The sequence below is a fragment of the Bos indicus x Bos taurus genome, chromosome 2 (genome assembly GCF_003369695.1).
Source record: "Bos indicus x Bos taurus breed Angus x Brahman F1 hybrid chromosome 2, Bos_hybrid_MaternalHap_v2.0, whole genome shotgun sequence".
NCBI classification, from domain to species: Eukaryota; Metazoa; Chordata; class Mammalia; order Artiodactyla; family Bovidae; genus Bos; species Bos indicus x Bos taurus.
The window spans coordinates 44,712,532-44,739,527 of NC_040077.1; the positions used below are offsets into that span (position 1 = coordinate 44,712,532).

At 39.6% G+C, this 26,996-nt stretch overlaps 1 protein-coding gene across 5 annotated transcripts; it reads left to right on the top strand.

Moving 5' to 3' along the window:
* The first annotated feature begins 19 nt into the window (after nt 1-19).
* On the top strand, nt 20-23,037 carry NMI (N-myc and STAT interactor). Of its 5 annotated transcripts, XM_027561067.1 has the most exons (9): nt 305-461; nt 585-805; nt 11,728-11,817; nt 12,575-12,670; nt 15,141-15,303; nt 18,768-18,874; nt 18,960-19,146; nt 21,779-21,885; nt 22,631-23,037. In XM_027561067.1, exons 3-9 carry the CDS (start codon nt 11,734-11,736, stop codon nt 22,814-22,816), a joined length of 930 nt encoding a protein of 309 aa, XP_027416868.1. In that variant the 5' UTR covers nt 305-461; nt 585-805; nt 11,728-11,733; the 3' UTR covers nt 22,817-23,037. The 5 variants fall into 5 exon arrangements, with proteins under 5 accessions (XP_027416876.1, XP_027416868.1, XP_027416891.1 ...); XM_027561075.1 differs by having other exon boundaries at nt 20-741; XM_027561090.1 differs by lacking the exons at nt 305-461; nt 585-805 and adding an exon at nt 469-543.
* The last annotated feature ends 3,959 nt before the right edge of the window (nt 23,038-26,996 follow it).

A 26,996-nucleotide genomic window follows, 5' to 3' on the forward strand; every position in this document is an offset into this window, starting at 1 on the left:
TTTTGAAATAAACCAGATGTTTTCCATTTCAAAGAAAAAGATCACACCTAGTGAAATATTTGTTTACAAGCTTCACAATAATGCCAAAGATTATAAGAAAAGTTTCAAGGGACATGGATCACAGAAATCAGCTGAACACCACAGTTTTCCAATTTCCTGCGAAGTTACAAAAGAAACACACAAAAGTAGACCTTGTGCTGGCTGCGAGGATTTGTGGATTAAGGTTATAGTGACCAACAGATTACAGTGAGAGTTACTGTCTGAAGAGAGACTGCCACTTGGCTTTATTTGGTTTCTGTCCATTTTTCCAAGAACATGTCCTGGGATACAAGTCCGAAGGAGTGATTTTTAAAACATGTCCTAAAATGAGTGTTTATGGAAACTTCAGGAATACTTTGGGAGTAGATTTCCTCCAAACAAAAACAAAACCAACACATTTTAAAAATCGAAAGTGAAAATAGGTATAACTTGTTGGTGACTAATCATTGGAGAACCCGGTTTGGTATTCGACCAGTGACTAGACTGAAAGAAACTCATCCTTTGGTAGTTTTCTTCTTTTATTCTTTCTTTCTTTTTTTTAAAAGGAAGCAAACTGTTGATCCGCGAGCCATCCATTTGAAAAAGGCTGAAGGCGCTTCCGGACAAGGGAGCCCCAGCCAGGCCCCGAGGGTTCCAGCGACTACCCGCGCTGCCAGCGAGGTTTCCGGGAACCTGGGCGCGGCGCTCGGCCGGCCGAGGCGCGTGAGTGGGCGACCCCTTCCCGCGCTGCCGTTCCTGCTCCTAGTGGGCCCGGGCTGGAGAGGCCGTGAGTGGCGACAAGGCGGGCTCCGCGGGGCCGGGGACCTCCGGGAGGGTTGAGGGTTGGTGGGGACGCCTGGCGGAGAGTGGGGGGGTCGTTGGCTCTGCGCCCCCCTCCCCTGCGCCGCCCTCCGGCGCTGCCCGCTGCCGAGGTCGTGGGGACCACCTAGCCGCCGAGGGGGCGCGCCTGCCCCCTGCCCGCGGGGCTTTCTGCCAGCAGTCCAGGCCTCTGACCCCGTCTCCTTTGCTTTGCTTCATTTAGGAAATTGAAACTTAAAATGGTTTGTGTTTCCCCACTGTTTCTGTAGTGTCTCTGGAGAAAGTTCGTAGGAAAACAGATTCCTTAGGGAGATTTAGTCTCTTGGCAGGCGCAGGGTTTGGCAGTCGTACCTGATTTTTCAGAACATACAGGGATTTTATTTAAAGAGACATCCAAAACAGAATGTGGTGTTCCCCTATCTATGCGGCATACATAAGTTAAAAAACAACAAGAAGCAATCGTGTCTGTGCATCTCCACCTCCTTTTTTCCTGCCTTTGCCTCATTTCCTTTGTTTTTGCTGCCAGGCATGCGTAAGGGAAGCTTTGCCTCTATCAGTCCTGGCACCACAGTGAATATGTTAGGGAAATAGGTGGTGAACAGGTGGAGGTGATTTGTACTGTTTTTTTCATTTGCTGCCATAATAAATTACCATGGACTAAGTAAAACCTTAAAAGCTACAGATTTATCTTAAAATTATGTATGGGGGATTTCCCTGGCTGTCCAGTGGTTAGACTTTGTGTTTCCATTCCAGAGGTCGTGGGTTTGATCCCTGGTCCAGGAACTAAGGTCCTACATGCCCTGCAACCTGGCCAAATTACCACAAAAAAAAAAAAAAAAAAAAATTCAGTATAAGTCTGGGTGGGCGTCGCTAGGTTAAAATCAAGGTGTCAGCTGCTCTGCCTGCCTTTCTGGAGACTAGTGGTGTGAACCTGTTTTCTCGTCTTTTCTGCTTCTATAGATTGCTCATCTCCTTTGGCTCAGTGGTGCCCTTTCTCCATCTTCAAAACCAACAGCATTGCATCTCTCTATTTTTCCCTTGTCATGTCTCACTCTGATTCTGCTCTTCTGCCTTCCTCTTTCACTTTGAAGAAGGACCCTGGTGATTACATTTTTCCCCACCAATAATCCAGGAAGAGCTTTATATTATAAAGTCAGCTGTAAATTAGCAACCTTAATTCAGTCTATAACCTTAGTTCTCCTTTGCAGCATAACCCAACATTTTCACAGACTATGGGGGCTAGGATGTGGACCTCTTTAAAAGGGCCATTATTTTGCCTACCTTTGAGTGCGTAAAAGGAAAGCTATTACTATACATCCCATTCGTCAAGGAGGGAAAGTATCCAGATACTAGATATGCTGTAACAAGTTCTGGGAATATGATGTAGTAGACCATTTATATGAGTTAAATGTATTATGGAGAGCTTTTATTACAAGCATTTAAGAATAGACTTAAAAAAGCAGTTAAAGAACGTTGCAGTTTCTGCTTTCTGGAAATGTAATGAGAACATTGCATAGAACACTGCATGCCCCAGGTGTCCGGGGCTGAGCAAATACCTGAGTCAAGATACCAGGCAGTCCTATAAACATTAAGTGTTTTCAGTATGTGAACTCGCTCTCTGAATGGATACAAGGAAGAGGGAATGTAGTCCCTGGCCTCAAGGTCATGACCATCTTGCCATGGAAAATGACACAAGTACACAAATAAAGCTCCCCAAAAGAGGTGATGGGGGAGAAGTAACATCATCTGGGGGAATCAGAAACGACTTCAAGAACTTGGGTGGGGAGGGGGGGATTTGGGATGGACATTGAAGAACAGCAGGATTTCATTAAGTGGAAATTAAGGTTGGCAGGGGAGGGAGGATGTGACATTGAGGGACATGAGGGAGAAGAGAAACCCTTAGATTGTTCAGTATGGTTAAGGAACCTGGTGCAGGAGTTGTCTAAATAAGACTCAGTTCAGTTCAGTTCAGTCGCTCTGTCATGTCTGACTCTTTGCGACCCCATGAACTGCAGCACGCCAGGCCTCCCTGTCCATCACCAACTCCGGAGTTCACTCAAATTCACGTCCATTGAGCCGGTGGTGCCATCCAGCCATCTCATCCTCCGTCGTCCCCTTCTCCTGCCCCCAGTCCCTCCCAGCATCAGAGTCTTTTCCAATGAATCAACTCTTCGCATGAGGTGGCCAAAGTAGGACTGCTACTGCTAAGTCGCTTCAGTCGTGTCCGACTCTGTGCGACCCCATAGACGGCAGCCCAGTAGGCTCCTCTGTCCCTGGGATTCTCCAGGCAAGAATACTGGAGTGGGTTGCCATTTCCCTCTCCAGTGCATGAAAGTGAAAAGTGAAAGTGAAGTTGCTCAGTCGTGCCCGACTCTTAGCGACCCCATGGACTACAGCCTACCAGGCTCCTCCATCCATGGGATTTTCCAGGGAAGAGTACTGGAGTGGGGTGCCATTGCTTCTACCTTCTTCTAGTCTTCTAGTAAGACTGCTGCTGCTGTCACTTCAGTCGTGTCCAACTCTGTGCGACCCCATAGACTGCAGCCCACCAGGCTCCCCCATCCCTGGGATTCTCCAGGCAAGAACACTGGAGTGGGTTGCCATTTCCTTCTCCAATGCATGAAAGACTAGTTGGGGTTAAATTGTGTAAGATCTGGGATGAATACGGTTGTAAAGACTCTGCAGTTGTTGATGCAATAACAACTACTAATATGTATCTTAAAAAAAATTTTTTGAACCCTTTCAAACTTACAGAAAAATTACAAGTAACAACTTTTCTTTTTCTTGAGTTATTTGAGTGTAGGTATCATGACCCATTAACCTGGAAGTCTTGAATATTTATTTCCTGTAAGAAAAAAAAAAAAAAGAAAAGGTGTTCTTTACGTAACTACAATACAGCGATCAAGATCAGAAAATTAATATAGGTACATTAATACCATCTAATCCTTCAATCTAGTTTGAATTTTGCCAGTTGTCCCTGTTACATAGTGTATAGCAAACAGAGTTAAGAATTATGCCTGGTGTTTAGTTACGATGTATCTTTAGCCTCCTGTCTGGGACAGTTTCTCAGTCTTTACTTGGCTTTCATGTGCTTAACACTTTTGAAGAGAACAGGTCAGTGTGTTTCCTGTTTCCTCATTCTTAGATTCAGCTGATGCATCTTTGGCAGGAATATCACAGAAGTCTTGCTGTGTTCTTGGTGGGCCTATCATATGTCAGATAATTTGGATGTATCTCATTATTTACTTTGACTACTTCATTATAGTGGCGTCTGCCTGGCTTCTTCACTAAAATTTACTCCGTTCCCCTTTGAAATTAATAAGTGTTTTTTTGGGAAGTATTTCTTTTGTTATTGTTTTGCTTTAAGAAGCTTTCTTCATAGTGACGCCCAAACTGAAAACAACCAAATACCCACCACCAGGAGAATGGATAAACCAAGTGTGAACTATCCATGCAAGGAATACTACACAGCAATAAAAAGGGATAAGCTACTAATACATGCAATAACATGAACAAATCCCCAAAACATGTTGAGTTTAAAACTTTAGCACATATAAAAGGATACATGCTAAATTATTCTACTTATGTGAAGTTCAAGAACAGGTTGCTTAGTGTAAGGAAACTTTAACACAATTTAAAGATATCATTTCTTGAGTACAAACTATGTTCCTAGCATTCTTTTGGTACTGTTCCAGTATTGTTCTGGATGAAGTAGGGCATACTTTTGAGAACAAAACAAAAATCACTGCCCTTGTGGTGCTTATATTCTTGAAAATCAGCTTGATATGTTCAGTGCAAAAGGGCATGCTGATAGTTACCCCTACTGAAGTTGTTGATCTCCTGCAGAGCTGGTGAGTGCCAGAACTGGTGAGTACTCAAAACACCTAAGTGATTGAGATTGCACTTGAATTTGGTTAGCAGTACTTGTGGGCAAGTATTTTAAGCTACTTAAATGGTCCTTTTTTCATGAAAATATCAATCTATCTATCTGTTTTAGTACTAAGTGGATTTAATTATTACTGTCATTTATCTCTATGCTTAATCAATTTACCCAAATTTTTCCAGTAAGAACCCCCTCAAGCTGGACTCCGTTCTTGTGACATATTCTCATCATTCTTTGAGCACTTTTTGCTTTCTGGCATCATAAGATGCTTGTCTTATACCTTTCCTGTCCCAGTTCTAGAAACGGCCATTTCTCTGAATAGCCTTGGTTCCTGGTAGCTGAGAATGGTATTAGAAACCACATTCTGGATGCTAAATGTGCTCATTGCTATTGTCTTTGTTTCCAGGCCCTTTTAGCAGACAGAACTGGGAAATGTCACATGTATGCACACTTATACCTATATTTAAATTTCTGTACTTTCCTATCAATCCATCAGAAATCATGAGGTTATACTGATATCTCCAGTTCCATTTCATAGCATTAATTCTATTTTTCTCCCTTTCCATATTTACAGTCACCTTCTCTGACAATGAAGAACCTGGCTCCTATTGTCCTCCACATTTTTACTTACTTGATAAATCATGTTTATGTACCTTTGGCCACTGGGAGCCTCCGTGCTCATCTTGTGTATTCCTGCCATTTTGAGGGCTCCTTTTTGCTCAAAGGAGATCCTTTCATTGGAAAATAGATTAGAAGCCAAGATCTAGGTGCTTCATGACTGCTGATGCTTCTTTTTTTCTTTTTCTGGTGTTACTGAAAAATAATTGACATACACCACTGTACAAGTTTATAGCATGATGGCTTGACTCACACATATTATGAAATGATTACCATATTAGGTTCCGCTAACATCCATCTTGTAATATAGATACAATAAAAAAAAAGACAGAAAAAAATTTCTCCTTGTGATAAGAACTCAGGATTTACTCTCTTAACAATTTCCTTATGTATCATAGCAGTGTTAGCTACAGTCATCATGATGTACATTACATACCTACTACTTATTTATCTTATAACTGGAAGTTTGTAGCTTTTGACCACTTTCCTCCAAATCACCCTCCATACCACCCTCTACCTCTGGTAAGCACAAATCTGGTCTTTTTCTTCTATGAGTTTTATTTGGTTTTGGTTTTTGGTTTTTTTTTTAGACTCTATATATGAGATCATACAATATTTGTCTTTTTCTGTCTGACTTAACATCATGCCTTCAAGGTCCATCCATGTTGTTGCAAATGGTAGAATTTCCTCATTTTTTTATGGCTGAATAATATCACAATGTATATAATCACTATATATATATATATATATATATACACAGACACACATACACACAACACTTTGTTTATTCATTCATCCACTGATGGACACGTAGGTTGTTTCCATGTCTTGGCTATTATAAATAATGCTGCAATGAACGGGGGATACAGAAGTCTTTTCAAGTTAGGATTTTCTTTTCCTTTGGATATATTTCCAGAAGTGAAGTTGTGAAGTTACAGGACCATATTAAACTAAACAGCTTCTGTGCAGTAAAAGAAACCATAAACAATGTAAAAAGACAGCCTATGGAATGGGAAAAAATATTTCCAAACCATGTATCTGATGTATGTATATGTACAGTGCTTTCATGTCAGACTCTTGGCCACCCTTTTGACTGTAGCCCGCCAGGCTCCTCCGTGCATGGAATTTTCCAGGCAGGAAAATCCAGTCCATTGGAGTGGGCTGCCATTTCCTTCTCCAAGGGATTGTTTTGATCAGGGATCAAAACTGTGTCTCCTGCATCTCCTGCATTGCAGGTGGATTCTTTACCTGCTGAGCCACAGGGGAAGCTACAGTATATCTGATAAGGGGTTAATATCCAAAATATATAAAGAACTCATGAAACTCAATACCAAAATATAAAATAACTCAATTAAAAACTGGGCAAAAGGACTTAAAAAGACATTTCTCCAAAGAAGGTATATGATAGATCTATAGGAACATGAAAAGATGCTCAACATTACTAATCACTAGTGCAAGGTAAATTGAAATCCCAGTGCGATAACACCTTACATCTTTTGGAATGGCCATCGTCAAAAAGACAAGAGTTAACAAATGCTGTGAGGATGTGGAGAAAAGGGAACCCTTGTGCACTCCTGATGTGAATGTAAATTGGTGCATTCACTATGGGAAATAGTTATGGAAAATCCTCAAAAAATTGAAAGTAGAATTACCATATGACCCATTTTTTGGACACTGCTTGGGTTCACACTGAGTAAACTAATCCATAATTAATTTTTTGCTAATCTTCTATTGTATTTTTAAAGAGGAATACCTGTCTTTTCTGTTTGATCTATAGGAATAGTGAGAATTTAGTCAGTTGAAATCTTGGAAGATTGTGTTGATAGACACATTATTAATATGCTTCTAAAACAGTAAAAATAGTTGTGATATTCCTTGTGTCATGTTTGATCTGGGACTTCCTCATTTAGGTAAATTCATATATAGGCAAGACTTTTTACTCTTTTGATGCCAGTCTGATAAAGCCTATGAGCTTTTCTCAAAAAGTATTTTAAGCAGTCTAAAAGAAAATACAGAGAATTATATAGGAAACCAATTATATTGAAATATGATTATCAGTGTTATTTAAAAAGCAAAATTTTAATTTAGTAATGTATACCAGTATACTGATACCTTCCCAGGTGGCGCAAGTGGTAAAGAACCTGCCTGCCGTGGGTTTGTCATATATAGCTTTTATTATGTTGAGGTATGTTCCTTCTGTTCCTGCTTTCTGGAGAGTTTTTATCATAAATGGGTGTTGAATTTTGTCAAAGGCTTTCTCTGCATCTATTGAGATAATCATATGGTTTTTGTTTTTCAATTTGTTAATGTGGTGTATTACATTAATTGATTTGCGGATATTGAAGAATCCTTGCATCCCTGGGATAAAGCCCACTTGGTCATGGTGTATGATCTTTTTAATGTGTTGCTGGATTCTTATTGCTAGAATTTTGTTTAGGATTTTTGCATTTATATTCATCAGTGATATTGGCCAGCAAACATTATCCTCAATGGTGAAAAATTGAAAGCATTTCCTCTAAAGTCAGGAACAAGACAAGGGTGCCCACTTTCACCATTACTATTCAACATAGTTTTGGAAGTTTTGGCCACAGCAATCAGAGCAGAAAAAGAAATAAAAGGAATCCAAATTGGAAAAGAAGAAGTAAAACTCTCACTATTTGCAGATGACATGATCCTCTACATAGAAAACCCTAAAGACTCCACCAGAAAATTACTAGAACTAATCAATGATTATAGTAAAGTTGCAGGATATAAAATCAACACACAGAAATCCCTTGCATTCCTATACACTAATAATGAGAAAACAGAAAGAGAAATTAAGGAAACAATTCCATTCACCATTGCAATGAAAAGAATAAAATACTTAGGAATATATCTACCTAAAGAAACTAAAGACCTATATATAGAAAACTATAAAACACTGGTGAAAGAAATCAAAGAGGACACTAATAGATGGAGAAATATACCATGTTCATGGATTGGAAGAATCAATATAGTGAAAATGAGTATACTACCCAAAGCAATTTATAGATTCAATGCAATCCCTATCAAGCTACCAACAGTATTCTTCACAGAGCTAGAACAAATAATTCCACAATTTGTATGGAAATACAAAAAACCTCGAATAGCCAAAGAGATCTTGAGAAAGAAAAATGGAACTGGAGGAATCAACCTACCTGACTTCAGGCTCTACTACAAAGCCACAGTTATCAAGACAGTATGGTACTGGCACAAAGACAGAAATATAGATCAATGGAACAAAATAGAAAGCCCAGAGATAAATCCACGCACATATGGACACCTTATCTTTGACAAAGGAGGCAAGAATATACAATGGATTAAAGACAATCTCTTTAACAAGTGGTGCTGGGAAATCTGGTCAACCACTTGTAAAAGAATGAAACTAGAACACTTTCTAACACCATATACAAAAATAAACTCAAAATGGATTAAAGATCTCAACGTAAGACCAGAAACTATAAAACTCCTAGAGGAGAACATAGGCAAAACACTCTCTGACATACATCACAGCAGGATCCTCTATGACCCACCTCCCAGAATATCGGAAATAAAAACAAAAATAAACAAATGGGACCTAATTAAACTTAAAAGCTTCTGCACATCAAAGGAAACTATTAGCAAGGTGAAAAGACAGCCTTCAGAATGGGAGAAAATAATAGCAAATGAAGCAACCGACAAACAACTAATCTCAAAAATATACAAGCAACTCCTACAGCTCAACTCCAGAAAAATAAATGACCCAATCAAAAAATGGGCCAAAGATCTAGATAGACATTTCTCCAAAGAAGACATACAGATGGCTAACAAACACATGAAAAGATGCTCAACATCACTCATTATCAGAGAAATGCAAATCAAAACCACTATGAGATACCATTTCACACCAGTCAGAATGGCTGCGATCCAAAAGTCTACAAATAATAAATGCTGGAGAGGGTGTGGAGAAAAGGGAACCCTCTTACACTGTTGGAGGGAATGCAAACTAGTACAGCCACTATGGAGAACAGTGTGGAGATTCCTTAAAAAACTGGAAATAGAACTGCCTTATGATCCAGCAATCCCACTGCTGGGCATACACACTGAGGAAACCAGAAGGGAAAGAGACACGTGTACCCCAATGTTCATCGCAGCACTGTTTATAATAGCCAGGACATGGAAGCAACCTAGATGTCCATCAGCAGATGAATGGATAAGAAAGCAGTGGTACATATACACAATGGAGTATTACTCAGCCATTAAAAAGAATACATTTGAATCAGTTCTAATGAGGTGGATGAAACTGGAGCCTATTATACAGAGTGAAGTAAGCCAGAAGGAAAAACACCAATACAGTATACTAACGCATATATATGGAATTTAGAAAGATGGTAACGATAACCCTGTATACGAGACAGCAAAAGAGACACTGATGTATAGAACAGTCTTATGGACTCTGTGGGAGAGGGAGAGGGTGGGAAGATTTGGGAGAATGGCATTGAAACATGTGAAATGTCATGTATGAAACGAGATGCCAGTCCAGGTTCAATGCACGATGCTGGATGCTTGGGGCTGGTGCACTGGGACGACCCAGAGGGATGGTATGGGGAGGGAGGAGGGAGGAGGGTTCAGGATGGGGAACACATGTATACCTGTAAGTAAAAAAAAAAAAAAGAACCTGCCTGCCAATGCAGGAGACCCAAGAGGCTGGGGTTCGATCCTTAGGTCAGGAAGATCTCCTGGAGAAGGGCATGGCAACCCACTCCAGTATTCTTGCCTGAGAATCCCATGGATAGAGGAGCCTGGTGGGCTACAGTCCATGGGGTCGCAGAGTCGGACACTGAGCGACCAACACTTTACTTCACTTTCTACTTTACTGGTATACTACAGTTGATTATAAGACTGTATTATTATGATCTTCGCTGGGTCTTCGTTGCTGTGAGGGCTTTTCTCTGGGTGTGGTGAGGGAGGGCTACTCTAGTTGCAGGGCTTGGGCTTCTCATTGTGCTGGGTTCTCTTGCTGCAGAGCATGGACTCTAGGGCACAAAGACTTCAGTAATTGAGGCACATGCCCTGGTGACTTTTGTCACGGGTGCTGCAAATACCATGTGACCTGTTGCCTATATTCATATTTGAAGAGAATGCCATTTCAATCAGAGATTTTTAGCAATAAATATGAATTTTTTTTTTCATGTTCAAGTGTATGAACTCAGGGGAAGTTTTATGAAAACCTCTGTTATCATAGAGGAAAGGTGTTTGGAGATATTTTCACTCTGTTACATTCTTGGAGTATAATAAGGAGAATTAAATATTTAAATTAAAGCCTTTGGAAAAAGTCTAGAGGACTGAAATAATGGTCTTTTAAAATGGAGCGTCATATCATGATTGAGATGAGAACTACAAAGGAATGTTAATACCTATTGTTTTATTATGGTATTGAAATGCAAAGGATTTTTAGAACCTTTTAAATATTTATAGATATGAAAGTCATTTGAAATACAGAATTTGTTTGAATATAATTCACATGATAATAAAGACTTTGGTGGTAGGGGAAAAGATATAGCAAAGAAGAGATGTTTTATCCATAAAAGGGTAAAAGATATTTGTTCTTCTTGACTTTGTGTGTATGTACCATTTTTGAAGTATTTATTTATTTTAATTGGAGGCTAATTACTTTACGAGATTGTGGTGGTTTTTGCCATACATTCACATGAATCAACATGTGTTCCCCATCCTGAACCCCCCTCCCACCTCCCTCCCCATCCCATCCCTCAGGGTCATCTCAGTGCACCAGCCCTGAGCACCCTGTCTCATGCATCAAACCTGGACTGGTGATCTGTTTCACATATGATAATATATATGTTTCAATGCTATTCTCTCAAATCATCCCACCCTCGCCTTCTCCCACAGAGTCCAAAAGTCTGTTCTTTATATCTTCGTCTCTTTTGCTGTCTCACATATAGGGTCATCGTTACCATCTTTCTAAATTCCATATATATGCGTTAATGTACTGTATTGATGTTTTTCCTTCTGACTTACTTCACTCTGTATAATAGGCTCCAGTTTCATCCACCTCATTAGAACTGATTAAAATGCATTCTTTTTAATAGCTGAGTAATACTCCTTGTGTATATGCACCACAGCTTTCTTATCCATTCGTCTGCTGAGGGACATCTAGGTTGCTTCCAAGTCCTGGCTTTTGTAAACAGTGCTGCAATGAACATTGGAGTATACATGTCTCTTTCAATTCTGGTTTCCTCAGTGTGTATGCCCAGCAGTGGGATTACTGGGTCTTATGGCAGTTCTATTTCCAGTTTTTTAAGGAATCTCCACACACTTCTCCATAGTGGCTATACTAGCTTGTGAAGTATTTATTTTTTATAATAAATTAGGGAGTCATGGCAGCTGATGAAGATAACAAAGAACAAGTTCTTAAGGAATGTGAGCAAACTGAAGAAATTATGAAAGATAAACAAAACCAGGTAAAAAGGAAAAATTACTGAGTACTTTTAAAAATTGACTTATATCTATTGGTTTTGCAGTGAGGCATGTTTCATATGTCTTTGTCTAACATTAGCTTGAATTTGGGAGGATATTAGGGTTTTCAGTTTTTTTTTGTTTTTTTTTTTTTACTTCTAGTATTCAAGACTGACAAGAAGAATCATATTTCTATTCTTTCTCTTACGCAACTCACATTAACTGCTTTTTCACTTCCTCTCATTTCTTTGACTTGCACCTAGAAGTTAAGAGCTTTGTTAACAATTATATGATCAGACCCAAGATGGAATGGAGGCTTTCTTTAAACTACCTAAGCTATACTGTGGAAAAAAAATCTTTAATTGCCCCAGACTAACATATGTCCACAATTATGGTGCAATTTAAAATTCATGTTGGAGTCACAAATAGCTAGGAACGAGTTGGTAGAGCACTGAGCTAAGATTCAGAAGCCATGGGTCTCAATCCTTGCTCTACTATAAACATTTCTGTGACCTTGGTCTAGCATGAAAGGTGGTTTCCTTGTTTGTATGATAGAGATAATAATCCTTGGCAGTGGTAGGAAAATCAACAGATAATGATGTATAACATTATATAAATGTTTATTCATGTGATCATATTTATTCTGAGACTATCTAATGTTCTTTCTTTGCCTTGTTCAGAGAGAGAAATTTTGCTTCTTTAACTTATTTGGAAAAATGAGGTTGAGGCTGTTTAAATTTGGACTGTTATTTTATTTTTTAGAAATTAATTAGTGAAATTACAAAGGAAAATATTCAGTTAAAGGAGGAGATCCAAAAACTTGAAGCTGAGTTACAGGAGACCACCAGGACCTCCCAGGTACCTCTTTAATTATTTTTGTATCTCATTTTTAACAGATGCTATTTTTTTTTCAGAAAAAGAAATTTAATGATACAGAAGTCATTTCTAAGACATTATGATCATTCATGTCACCATTGTTTGCAACAGCTCCAAACTGAAAACCACTCAACTCTCCCTCCATAGTAGAATGAATTTATAAATTGGGGTGTATTTACATAATGGAATACTGCACAGCAATGAAAATGAACAGGCAATAACTATATGCAATAATATGGATGAATTTCATAGACACAGTGTTGAGCCAAAAAAGAAAAAAGAGGGCATACCATATGCTTTGACTTAAGTAGAGCACAAAAGCACAGTGTTAGAAGTTAGTATGGTGTTTACTGTTAGAGGCAGGTAGAAACTGGAAGGGAACCCCAGAGGGCTTCTGAGTTGTTCGTCTTGTTCTGATGATTGATCTGGTTGCTGGTCACAGGTGCGTGATCTCTCTGTAAAATTTCATCTTGCTGTACATTATGCTGGGATTCCCTGGTGGCTCAGATGGTAAAGAGTCTGCCCGCATTGTGGGAGACCTGAGTTCAATCCCTGGGTCCGCAAGATCCTCTGGAGAAGGAAATGGCAACCTACTCCAGTATTCTCTGGAGAATCCCATGGACGGAGGAGCCTGGCGGGCTACAGCCCATAGGGTCGCGAAGAGTCGGACACGACTGAGCGAGTTCACACACTCACTCACACATTTATGCTAATGCATGTTTTAATATTCATGTATACATTAATACAACACACACAGCCCCCAATGATGGTCATTATCAATCACTTTTGGATCAAATTCTTGGTCTTCTAAGTTCTTTCATTGCTCTCCTCATCCAAGTAATAATTTAAGTGAGTTTCACAGTTTTAAAAAAAATTGGAAGAGTATTTTCACCATTTAAATTGTTTCTTAATTTTTCCTTTGTTTGAATTAGACAGCTCTCACTCCTTTTTTCTTCATCAAAACCCAGATTGTTAAAATACTTAAAGCATTATCACTTTTTATTTCTGAAGTTGGGGGTAGAATGTTAAATATCAAAAGTGAGGTTTCTTGTGTTTGTGAGGTTTAGAGAAGTCTCTGTTAAGATCCTTCATAATTTTTAGACCGGAGCTAGAATCACTTAATCCTACAACCCAAAAGGGCCTTGGAAACCCAGCCAGCTCAGTTGATCAGCTTCACAGAGGACTGAAAACTGGGGTCTAGGGACCCTGAGTGCATTGCTCCCTGCGCACCATGGCAGGACTAGAAGCAGGCATTCTCACTCTCACTGGGGAAAGCTCTTGACAATTCTGGGTATACTGGATATTTCTCCATTATTGGGAAACTGTCTTTTCACACTGCAGATTGTTTTGAAATCAGACTTACGGTAATCAGAAATTCTGCCAAAGTGACATGTCAAATTGTAGAATAAATGTCAGATTAGACCAAATGACTCATTGGCTCTTTCTAATCTCTTCATGATAACACTTTTTCTTGCAACACGTAAAATGACCATGAGAAATAGAAATGAAAACACCTGACTCATTTGTGCCTTTATGTGTGATTGTACTGTCTGTTCAGGGTTTCCCTGGCAGCTCAGTAGTAAAGAATCTGCCTACCAACGCAGGAGACATGAATTTGGTCCCTGGATCAGAAAGATCCCCTGGAGAAGGAAATGACAACCTACTCCAGTATTCTTGCTTGGACAGAGGAGTCTGGTGGGCTATAGTCCAAGGGGTTTCAAAAAGAGTCAGACAGGACTTAGAGACTAAACAACAAAGACCTGTTCATCCTAGTGAATATCAGCACCTAAGTATAACCACTTAACTTTATCCTCCAGATTTTTTTTTTTTTTTTACAAATCTTGCTAGTGGTGTCCTTTCACATTTTTTAAACCTAAGTTGTGGGAATGGTTAAAAAGTTGATGGACAGGTGTTGAGGAAGGGGGAATTTAAATTTGATAAATTTTAAGTTACTGAACTGAATTTAGGAGTTTCTCTTTGGATGACATTACCTGAGTTTGCTGTCAAAATAACTGCAGTATGCACCCATGTCTATTTCATACCTCTTTGCAAGGAGACCAAAGATACTGTGCAATGATTCCTTTGTGAAACAGCCTATTATTGGCATAGTTGTTTAGAAGATACTTTTCTGCAGGAATGATGTAGGCTTAAGACCCGAACAACACACAATATTGACCAGTTTAAACATTGATTGAATAGAAAAAGTGAGAGACTATATACTTACAATTTCATCTGTGAAATAATATTAAAGGATCAGCATTTGACTAGATTACTGAGTACTTTTCTGGGAAGAAGCAATTACTAGTGATAATAAATAAGACGGCACTCAGTGTTCTGTGGGGTTCTGATGTCAGTGGAAAATGAATTATTGGATGATCAGATCACATTATTATTGGAAGGACTTAAGTTACTTCTTGTGTTGATTTTAATCAAACCTTTCTGTTTGAATTAGATTAATGAGGATATTCCTGAAACAAAGATAAAGTTCACATCTGTGGAGAATCCTGAGAGTGACAGCGAGTTTTCAGATATCTCCTATTCATGTCAAGTGAGCTCAAAAGTCCCTTATGAGCTGCAAAAAGGACAAGCACTTATTACCTTTGAAAAAGAAGAAGGTATGACTAATGTTCAAAAACTTGACCGTGTTACCTTTAGAAAGCACTGGGACTTCCAAAGAGTTTTTGTAGATATTTGGCCATTGCTTTAGAATTTTTATATCATTTCGTCTCATCCTCACAGGGGTGCCCTGAGGTAGATATGATTATCCCTGTTTTACAGACCAGAAAACAAGACTCTGAGATGTTGAGTGATTTGAACATGATCACTAGCGCAGAATATGAGCGCTCTAGAAAGCAAACCCGTGTTGTGATGTCCAATAGCAGCATTTTTATACTACTCCTGCTACCTGCAAATGATAATACTAGTAATAATGTTTCAAGGTAGCAAAGCAGAGAGTTCTGACAGACATGATCTCATTTTATACTCACATGACTCTGTAAAAGTAATAAGATAGAGATACTATTTACATCATTAAGAAACCAGATTCACAGATGTTTAAGTGATTTACCTAAGTGCACAAGGCATGAGGGAGAAGGCAATGGCACCCCACTCCAGTACTCTTGCCTGGAAAATCCCATGGATGGAGGAGCCTGGTAGGCTGCAGTCCATGGGGTCGCTAAGAGTCGGATACGACTGAGCAACTTCACTTTCACTTTTCACTTTCATGCATTGGAGAGGGAAATGGCAACCCACTCCAGTGTTCTTGCCTGGAGAATCCCAAGGACGGGGGAGCCTGGTGGGCTTCCGACTATGGGGTCGCACAGAGTCGGACACGACTGAAGCGACTTAGCAGCAGCAGCAGCACAAGGCATGAGAATGAAAAGAGCTCTGGAGTCAAAGACTTGGAGTGGGACCTGATGTTTGCCATGGTGTGGAACCCTCTTGAGAACTGGGGACACCTTAATGAGGAGAATCTAGCTTTGAATGCCAGATTTGCCTCTTTTTTTTTTTTTTTTAACAAAACAAAACAGCACTTTATTTATTTATTGACTGCGTCGGGTCGTAGTTGCATCACTTGGGATCTTTGTTGCAGTGCGTAGGCTTCGTTGCCCTGTGGCATGTGAGATCTTAGTTCCCCAACAGGGAGGCCAACCCATGTCCCCTGCGTTGGAAGGCAGATTCTTAACCGCTGGACCACCGGAGAAGTCCCAGTATTTTATTTATTTGTTTGACTGCACCAGGTCTTAGTGTGGCACATGGGATCTAGTTTCCTGACCGGAACCGACCCTGGGCTCCCTGCATTGGGAACAAAGAGCTGTAGCCACTGGACGGCCAGGGAAGTCTCCAGCTTTGCCTCTTTATAGAAGTGTAGTTTGGGTTGGGTTCTTTATAAATCTCAAGTTTTTATGGCAGGCTTTGTGACAGTGCCTACCTCATGGGGTTGCTTTGAATATTAAATAAGAAGTGTTGAAAAAATACTTAGCACAGTGTCTGATACATAAGAAACACTTAATAAATGTTAGTTGTCATTATTGCTCCATGTTAGAAAATTTTCAGTTAAGGAAACAAAAGCTTGCTTGCATAGGGTCCATGCAGGTGATAATCAGCCGAGCTGCGAACCAAACCCCGAGTAGCCTTGTCCTTTCTACTGCACCACTATTCCTTTGAGCAGGCCACCGTCTGGGCCTCTGTTCTCAAGTTTGTCAAGTGATGAGTGGGAGCAGATAGTCTTCACAAGCCTTTCCAGTGCTCAGGTACTGGGAGTCTATGATTATAACTCATGTCTCCTGATGCCTGGTTTGTTACTATAGCCTGAAAATAAATAGAAAGGCATGCTGGCAGGTCACTATATGCACACACTCTTTGTCCACCCTGGCTCCACCCCTGTAGCTGTGGATGGAGGGTGAGGGCAAGAGCCCTGTTGGCCGTTGGCAGTGGTCACTGGGATATAACTGAAAGATGGAAGTGAGGCTTTGGAAAGTTGGGATCCCGCATAGAAATTACCTGGGGATGCTGAGATTAAGATTCTCTTCAGAGATAGCTGTGTCACTGCTTCCACCCTTGGCATGACTCTGACGTCCTGCTCCTCTGGGACAACTTTGGGTTCCTACACAAATCAACGGGAGTTGGCTTTGGACAGTCAGAGTCACAAGGGTTGAAACACAAGTAGTGCCTCTCAGCTGCGTCAGATCACCAGATGTTGGAGGTTTGGGGGGCGAGGGAGAGGTGGGGATTGGGAGGGAAAGGTCATCATCTAAGTATTACTTATAGTTGGCCTCCTCTGTTATTTGCCTGTTGTCATTAACAACAACAAAAACGCTATAATTCAAGTGATAGAGTCATATGATGGTACGAGGCATCTGAATTCCCACATGACGACGCCCTGTTTTCCAGCCCTGTTTCTCTCTTTTTCTGGCTGTGGTGTGCTGTCTGGTTGTCATAAACACATGAGAGGTTTATAAGCCCAGGATTGGGCATCTTTTGTCTTCATGACATATTAGAATAAACAGCTCCAATATCAACAAAGTGTTATAAACTCTCATGTCACACAGTTTAAAAAAACACATACATGCATTTTAAACTGACATATAGTAGCTGTTAGATTTTAATGATTTTTGGCAAAATTATGTTACTGAGCCTTTCCTATTTGCATGGATAAATTAGATTTGATAGTTTTGTGATCAGTATACCAAGGCTATTGACTTTTTAATGAATGATCTCAGGAGCGTTTTAGTGAAAGTAGAATTCTTTGTTAAATATGACCTGCCATCCAAAAAAAAATGAAGACTCACTCTTTGGTATTTAAGTCTATGTGGTCTTTAATATGTAATCTTTGGGAAAGACAGAGATAAGAACAAATATTTATTTCTATGGTGCTTGTAACATATTAAGAAGAAGTGAGAAATGATAAAAAAGATTAATTGTCAGAATGACACTGATCTACAAAAGTCTTCCCAGCTTACTCAACCTGGAAGAAATTTCTGGCTGTGCTTTAATGTACTGAGGGAATTCTCTGATAATTCTGTCAGCAGTGGAAAGGAGGGGTGTTGACTGTACTGAATTTCTAAAGGATCATCAGGCTTGTCTCTTAAACTTGAGAATTTCTACATTGTAACTTTTTGCTGACGTATTTCGACATTAGTATATCCTCGTTTGGTGGCAACACCATTATCATTTAGAAATCCTAAGAAAAATGTAAAAATAAGATCCCTGAAAATTAAAGAAAATTTGGGGACTTCCCTGGTGGTCCTGTGGTTAACAACCTGCCTGCCAATGCAGGGGATGCAGTTTTGATCCCTAGTCTGGAAACTAAGATCCGCACATGCCATGGGGCACCACATGCCATGGTGCACCACAGCTACCGAGCCCATACTCTAGAGCCAATGTGCCACAACTAGAGAGAAAGCCCCACTCGCCGCAACTCAGCATCACCAAAAATAAACAACACCAAAAAAACACTTTTTTAAAATAAAAAAAAATTAAAGAAAAGTTAAACTCTCCAGGATTATTTTTTGTTAAGCCAAATGTGTAAAAATGTATTGAAATACTGGAAATTAATACTTCCCAAATTATTTTTCAGTTGCCCAAAATGTGATCAGAATGGAATACCATCATGTGCAGGTACAGAATGAAAATGTGATGCTCACGGCCAACCCAGTTTCGTTAAATTCAGGAGTCAAATTCCAGGTAACATGGTGATCAAAGCTTTTTAGAATGCTATTAAGCACGGACACTTCTCATCCATATTCCTGAACATGAAACAATTTCCCAGGTTCACGTAGGAGTGTCTAAAATGAAAATCAACGTTACCGACATTCCTGATGAACTGCCAGAAAGTCAGATGAGAGACAAGCTAGAATTGAGTTTCTCTAAGTCTCGCAACGGAGGTGGAGAAGTGGAGTACGTGGAGTATAACAAGCAGACCCGGAGCGCCCTCATCACCTTTGTGGAAAGTGGAGGTATTCCGGCACTGAGAGAGTTAAACAGTACTCTAGCGTTTAAGTTATGCTCTGCCAGGTCTGAAAATATTTCTTTTTCTATTTCTTTTACTTGGAATTATTAGGCAGCATAATAACAGGGATTTTTTAACCTTATAAAATGGTAGTGTCCTGAAAATGATTTTCCTGAATACTGTTAAGAATAAGATTAGAAATAACAAGTCCCTCCGTGTTAGTGCTTTCTTATCTCCCGCCAGGCATGGAGCCAGGTGTTTTATACATACATCTCCTCTGATCCACAGCACAACTCTGAATGTAGGTGTTATATTCATTTTAATGATGAGGCAGCTAAGACATATGTAAGATAAGTAGCTTACCCAAGATCACACAGTGGGTGCGTGCCAGAGAAATTTTGCGACTCCGTGGACTGTAGCCCGCCAGGCTCCTCTGTCCATGGAATTCTCCAGTCAAGAATACTGGGGTGGTTAGCCTTTCCCTTCTCCAGGGGATCTTCCCGACCCAGGGATTGAATCCCAGTCTCCCGCATTGCAGGCAGCTTCTTTACCATGTAGGGCTTCCCTAGTGGGTCAGATGGTAAAGAATCTGCCCGCAGTGCGGGAGACCGGGGTTCAATCCCTGGGTCGCGAAGATCCCCTGGAGAAGGAAAAGGCTACCCACTCCAATATTCTGGCCTGGAGAATTCCATGGACTATAGAGTCCATGGGGTCACAAAGAGTTGGACACGACTGAGTGACTTTCACTTTCACACATATGTATCTATATGTATGTGTATATATATAAAACTGTCTCTTCCATCTCACTTTTTACCATTGACAAGGGTCTCTTAGATGGAGGGAATTGTTTCCAGGAAGAAAAAGGGGGTATTGGAGAGAAGAGCTGTTCCCTTTTTCAGTAGAAATGGACTTTTAAAATCATCTTAGGGAGGTTTACATTATTTTGATTAAAAATAAAAGATTCTCCAGCTGCTTCTGTTAATATGTTCAAGTGACTTTCTTTTTTATTAATTTATTTTTAATTGGAGGATAATTGCTTTACAATATTGTGTTGGCTTCTGCCATGTAACAGTGTGAATCAGCCATAAGTATACATATGTCCCCTCCCTCTTGAACCTCCCATCAGTCCCCTACCCCATCCCCCAGGCTGTCACAGAGCACCACGTTGAGCTCCCTGTGTTATACAGCAGCTTCCCACTAGCTGTCTAGTTTACATATCTATTTTATTTTCAGTGCTACTGTCTCAATTCCTCCCAACTTCTCCTTCCCTCACTGTGTCCAAAGTCAAGTAATTTTCAATAAAAAAAAGTCTCTTGCTCTGGTTAGTTCTTAGGGCTTCTCCTGGGTTTACTACATATGATAGAAATCCAACCATACAATTAAAAGCCATTGCCTGATTGGGTTTTTTCATAATAAAAAATACATGCTTTTTAAAGAAAATTGAAATAATAAAGAACATTAATTTAATAAAAATTGAGACATTTCCTTAAATTTCCAAACTCCCTTTGTCCTGTTATGTAGTTATGGTTAGGTGAATGTTCTTCAAAATCTTTCTGGAATTGCTAGGTAATATGGTAATTCTATATTTAATGTTTGAGGAACCGCCATACTGCTTTCCACAGTGACTGCACCATTGCCTTCCTACCAGCAATGTATCAGGGTACCAATTCCTCCACGTTCTCGCCAGCAAAGGTCTGCACTCTTAATCACTGTACCACATTGCTGATTCAAGGTGGACTGGTGAGAGGAGAAAGGAAGTGGTCAGATATTCTTAAGAACTGTTTCTGTTAAACTTTATGCAATCCTGACACATTAGCTGTTTCCCCTCTAGGAGAAAAATGCTTCTAAAAATAATTCTGATTATTTTTTATGTTGGAGAAAACCGATGAATTTTTTTTAATTTGCATTCATGTTTTCTGGATGACATTCAGCACCCCTCCACCTTTGATTAACATCATTACAGAGGTTTACTGAATGTCATGTATCAGTTACAGTAATTTTATATATCTCATAGTAATATAGTAATTTTCTATAAATCTCTCACCTAAAGATAGAGAGAGAGTATTCTAATCATATTTTTCATGTATACTTCTTGAAAGATTGGGAAATACTGTGTTTTGTTAGGGTGGCTGGGTTACTTTTTGTAGATGGTTATCCCACTTTATGTACCTCAAGATGGGTCTATCTGAGGCCTTTGTAGCACACTGTCCATTGACTGACTAATAGTTTAAGACAGATGGAGCTATCTAAGTCTTGTTATCATTTGGTCTTATGTTTTTCAAAATTATGTACTGTGAATTGTTTAAAAGGGACTTTCAGTTCAGTTCAGTTCAGTCGCTCAGTCATGTCTGACTCTTTGTGACCCTATGAGTCGCAGCACACCAGGCCTCCCTGTCCATCACCAACTCCTGGAGTTTACCCAAACTCATGTCCATCGAGTCGGTGATGCCATCCAGCCATCTCATCCTCTGCTGTCCCCTTCTCCTCCTGCCAGAGTTTCTTAAAAATTAATCACTCAAGTCACTGTTTACTTTAACATTCTATTTGAAGGAAGTTTTACCTTTGGTTAAAAATATTTATGATAAAGAAGAAAATGTCTATAATAAAGAAGAAAATAATTTTTAAAAATTTATTTCTAGTTGCTGACAAGATTTTGAAAATGAAAGACTATCCTCTTTATATAAATCAAAACTGCCATAGAGTTACAGTTTCTCCATACACAGAAACACACTTGAAAAAGTTTCAGGTAAAGTCATCTTTTTTCTTTCATTTTGGAAGCTAATTGCTTGACTCCCCATCCCCACAAAAATAAAAAGTTATGATTCTGTTTTCATTTGAATCTTATTTATGAGGGATATCAAAATAGTCTCTTCATATCTGCTTGGTACAGTATGAATTTTTCTATTTTAAGAATACTTTTTAATGTGAAACTGTACCTTATTTAATTGACTGTGGCACTGTATTTTTGTATGTGAAGACATAACTACATTTTTCTCATATATCTACTATCATTGGGCATTAAAAATGGTTTTCCCTTCTTATTTTCTCTGAATTCATTATCTTTACTGCTGCTTTTTTCTGTTCCTAAAAGAAAGGTCATCTTTTCTGTTCCTGAAAGGTCATCATGATCTACCTAGTCTACCATCCTGAAAACTAGAACTCATGCCTAACTCTTGGTTTAGCGTCACCTCCAACATCCATTTAATCACTCAATTTTTTCACTTCCACTTCTCACTACTTCTTTAACTGGTCTCTCTGTCCATAGAGTTGGCCTTCCTTTCCTCCACTTGTCACAATTCTGCCAGAGTTATCTTTCTGAAACTCACATCTAACTCTGATATTCTCTTCCTTGAAAAATCTTCCTGAGGCCCCTTGTCTCTCTTAGGATAGTGTCCAAAATATGGAGCAGAGCTTATAAAATGTGAAGTTTTGCAATTCAAAGTTCTTAGAAAATTGCCATTTATCTTTTATTTTTCTATTTTCCTCCTTAGGTATTTTCAGGAGTATCTAAGAGGACAGTGCTTCTGACTGGACTGAAACACCTTCAGACGACGGATGAAGAAGTTGTAGAGGATTTCATTAGCATTCACTTTCAGCGGGAGAAGAATGGAGGTGGAGAAGTCGAGGTGGTCAAATGTTCCCTCGGGCAACCTCACACAGCATACTTTGAAGAATAGACTCATGGAATCCTATGAAAGTTAGAGCTTCTGAACCCAACTTCCTGTCAGTGCTTGACAAAAATAAATGTCCCTTTCCTTAAAAAAAATTAAAAATGTAATTCTTTAGTATTCGTTTATTCTTAGATACAAAATATATTTCTGTGATTTTAAATTCTTCGTTTTCAACTGTGCTGCATGTTTACAAATGCAGTAACTGTATTAAAAGTTTTGTTCATAAATTTTGTGGCTGGATGCCATGTCTGTTGAAAAGAACCACAAGTCATCCAGTTGTCCGCCTGCCACGTTGGCTCCTTCTGTAATAGTCTTGTGGGCTCCAGTCTGTTTTGGCTCTAGGTCCACCATCATGCAGACTTGACTCTTAACATTTCCCCAAAGAAGTGTTGCATTTAGCAGTTTGTAATTTCTGTAGACTTTACTGACTTCTCAAGGAACTTCAAGTGTCGGGAGCCGAGTTAGGCATTACTGACAAAATGGAGGCATGGCCCTAACTCCCTTTCCTCATCCCACAGGCACGGTCCCAGGATGATGAAGGAGTTAGGTCTTGTGATTCTGACTTGTTCTTTCCTTTCTTCTGTTGAGTTGGCTGGAAAGAATGTTAAGGTGCTTATTGTTCTTGAGAGATGCATGAGAAAGCACAAAGCCTTCTGCAGTTGTGCCCAAAAAAATAATCTATAAAGTAACCATTGACATTTGTTCAAGGATCTTTACAAAGAATGTTCCAGGATGAGTAGGTAGGCAGCAGCTTGAGACCATGGGAAGGATTGTTATCTGAGACCTGTTTGTGAGGGGAATGTTTATGGCAAAGGAAGTTTGCTGAGCTTAGGGTTTAGGAATAATTAAGAATAGCTAGAAGCCTTTTTAGGAGATAGTGAGCTTAAGATACTAGGGGCAAGCAGGATTTAGAAAGATAAGAAATAAACTGAGGAATGTGGTATGCAGACCAGACATAAGCATGAGTTATGATGTAATCACAAGTAAACAAGTCGCTGAAGCAGGAACTCTGTTTGAAGGGCAACAAGGAGACAATAAATCTGGATGCTGCTGCTGCCGCTAAGTCACTTCAGTCGTGTCTGATTCTGTGTGACCCCATAGACGGCAACCCACCAGGCTCCCCCATCCCTGGGATTCTCCAGGCAAGAACACTGGAGTGGGTTGCCATTTCCTTCTCCAATGCATGGAAGTGAAAAGTGAAAGGGAAGTCGCTCAGTCATGTCTGACTCTTCGAGACCCCATGGACTGCAGCCTACCAGGCTCCTCCGTCCATGGGATTTTCCAGGCAAGAGTACTGGAGTGGGGTGCCATCGGGGAGCTGAAAATGTAAAACCTCTGACCTAATGCTTTTGTCAAAGTATAAAAGAAGACCTGATCCTTGAAATAAACATGCAGTCCTGCGCCTTGAGTCAGAGGCTGCATCATTTTCTGCCGACACAGCTCATTCTTCAGGCTGATTCCCTGGCTGCTGGAGCTGGACTCCGGCATTCAAGAGCAATACTTTTCCACTTTGCCCAGCATTTCATCCCACAGTCCCAAAGTCTTTCTCAGAGCTGAGTGTGGTCTTTCTCTTGAACTTTCACCCAGAATGCCAAGTGTCCCCTGATTCCTTTCAAGACACCCTCCCTCCAAATTGAACTTGTAAATACTGGAATTTTCTTTTACACTTATAATGAAAGTAGTCAGTTTAATGGATTGAAAAACCTTAGAATAGAGAGGTAAGTGCAAAGCTAGTGACTCATCACACATCTTAGAAGATGCTGGGAATGAATGTCTGCACCATACCTACTGGTTAGGGGATTAAAATTTAGCTGGAGAGAGACTGAGTTTATTTTCATCATGCTGTTTTTAACCTGCAGAAATTAAATGGGAAAATTCAAGGTTCCTTTTGAAGAAGGTGAAATTCGCTTTGGTAAAGAATATTTGGACAGTTTTAATCCTAATACGTTTCATGAAGAGCCAACAGCAGAATTAAATTCATATTAAAATGATGGCAGAAATGAAATGCTTTTAGAAAAGATTATAAACCTATCCAATGCTACCTGCCATCTAAAATAAATAAAAGGGAAAACTAAAGAAAAAAACTATTGATTTTGCTTCTGGTATTTTATTTTTAGGTTTTAAAGTTGTTATTGTGTGTGTGCTCAGTCATGTTTGACTCTTTTGTGACCCTATGAACTGTAGTCTGCCAGGCTCCTCTGACCATGGAATTTTCCAGGCAAGAATATTGTAGCGAGTTGCCATTTCCTCCACCAGGGGATCTTCCTGACCCAAGGATCAAACCAGAGTCTCCTGCATTGCAGGTGGATCCCTTACCACTGAGCCATTGGGGAAGGCCTTAAAGTTGTTATAGTACCATCAGAAATATTCATTACTCTCATATTTCTCTTTGGAATAAGAAATGGCACCTAAAAATTGGGCAGTTTATGATAAAACTTTGTGTTCACCATTTTAGGGGGAAAAAGTTCTTTAATTTTGTCAGTTGTTCTTTGGAAATAGTAAGATTATTTCAAGCTTCCCAAAATATTAAGAAGAAGAATTTAAAGAACCTCATTTAATCTCATAGCACAGAGGGTGTCATTTTGAATCTATAGCAGACTGCCAATCAGAAATAAATTTTTCCTAATATTTACAACACAGTTGGACACTGTCACTTTTGTTCCTCTGGGGGCCTTCCTCAGGCAGTAAAATTTAAATTTAAAATTTTCACAATGGTTTTGATATGTTACTTATTCTAGAAAATTATACTTTTCCTTTGGGTTCTTTCACCATTTCACCTAGTGTGATCTGACTGGAACTCAGAAATCAAGCATTGATTCTCGTGCTTATTTCTAGAGTTTTAGAGATTTTACAAGAGGAAGGTTTTCTTTAAAAATTTACCAGAAAATACTGTATTGACTATTTAATATATTGCATGTAATGTTAAGAATCCTTCAATTGTGCATCCAGGGTGAGCTAGCACCGCTTATTAATGTGTGAAAAGATTTTGTCAGTATATGTCAGGAAAAGACAGATATGTGAAGTTACATGTGCATTTTGCTGTTTGTAGACTTATCAGTCAGGAGAGGCTAGGTCACACTCAGATAACACAACCTTCCAAGTCTTGGAGACCTAGCAGAATAAAAGTATAATCGTCACTCAGGCTAAATATTCAGCAGAGATTAAGGGACTCTGTCCTGATCACTTCAGGCCCCATCTTGAGGCACGCTTCCAGAATCATCAAGGTTGGGAAGCTGAAGTCTGGAAAGTCTTGCACCAGAAATTAAATGCTGTGACCCGAAAGTGACCTGTGTTATTTCCTCTCACATCTCACTGGCCAGGAAGTCACATGGCCTCACTGAAACATAAGGTGACTAGAAAATTCTGTCTTATAAAAATGAGAAGAACCAGATAAATAGCTGAGCCCAGAATACGAATAAGGGTAGTCTGTGCTGTCCTACTGGTTATCGATATTTGGATCACTCCTCTTCACACACAAAATACACTCATCCCATCTCCAAGGTAAAAAATCCTCAAATTTCACCCATTCATAACATCAAACTCAAGGTGCAAAAACTCTTGGTGATATGTGGAAATTTCTATATCAAGTCTGAGAGACCCCCCCATCCTCCCCATAGACAGTAGTAGGACCAGAATAAGATAACTGCTCTCTTGCATTTGGAAAAGGAAAGAATGGGAGGCACAAAGCCGTCACTGGGCCAGAGCCATCGTGAAATCCTATGGAGTTTTTGATGCGACTGTGACTCCCTGGAAATTTGTCTCTTGCTCATTGTTCTCATAGGTCCTGGACCTTCTTCTTTTTCCATTATTCTCCTGGGCCATATCTAGAATGGACATTCATAATATATTTTTCTTGGAGGCTGAAAAGCTTCCTCACTTGGTACACTTTCTATGATAAATGTTTGGTACCAATTTCTTAAAGTTTTGAACAGTTATAGTTTCTTTACCTGGGCCGGTGGCTGGTTAGCTGGTATATTTAAAAAAACTTAATAGGCTTTTTCTCTATTAAAATAGACTAAAGTCCAGTCAGTTTACATATGCTAATAGCCATAACTTTGGTTTTGGTTTTGTTTTCCTAGATGTCTGTTTTTAGTTGTGCTCAGTTGTGTCCGACTCTTTGACACCCGCTCTGTCCATGGGGATTCTCCAGGCAAGAATATTGGAGTGGGTTGCCATGCCCTCCTCC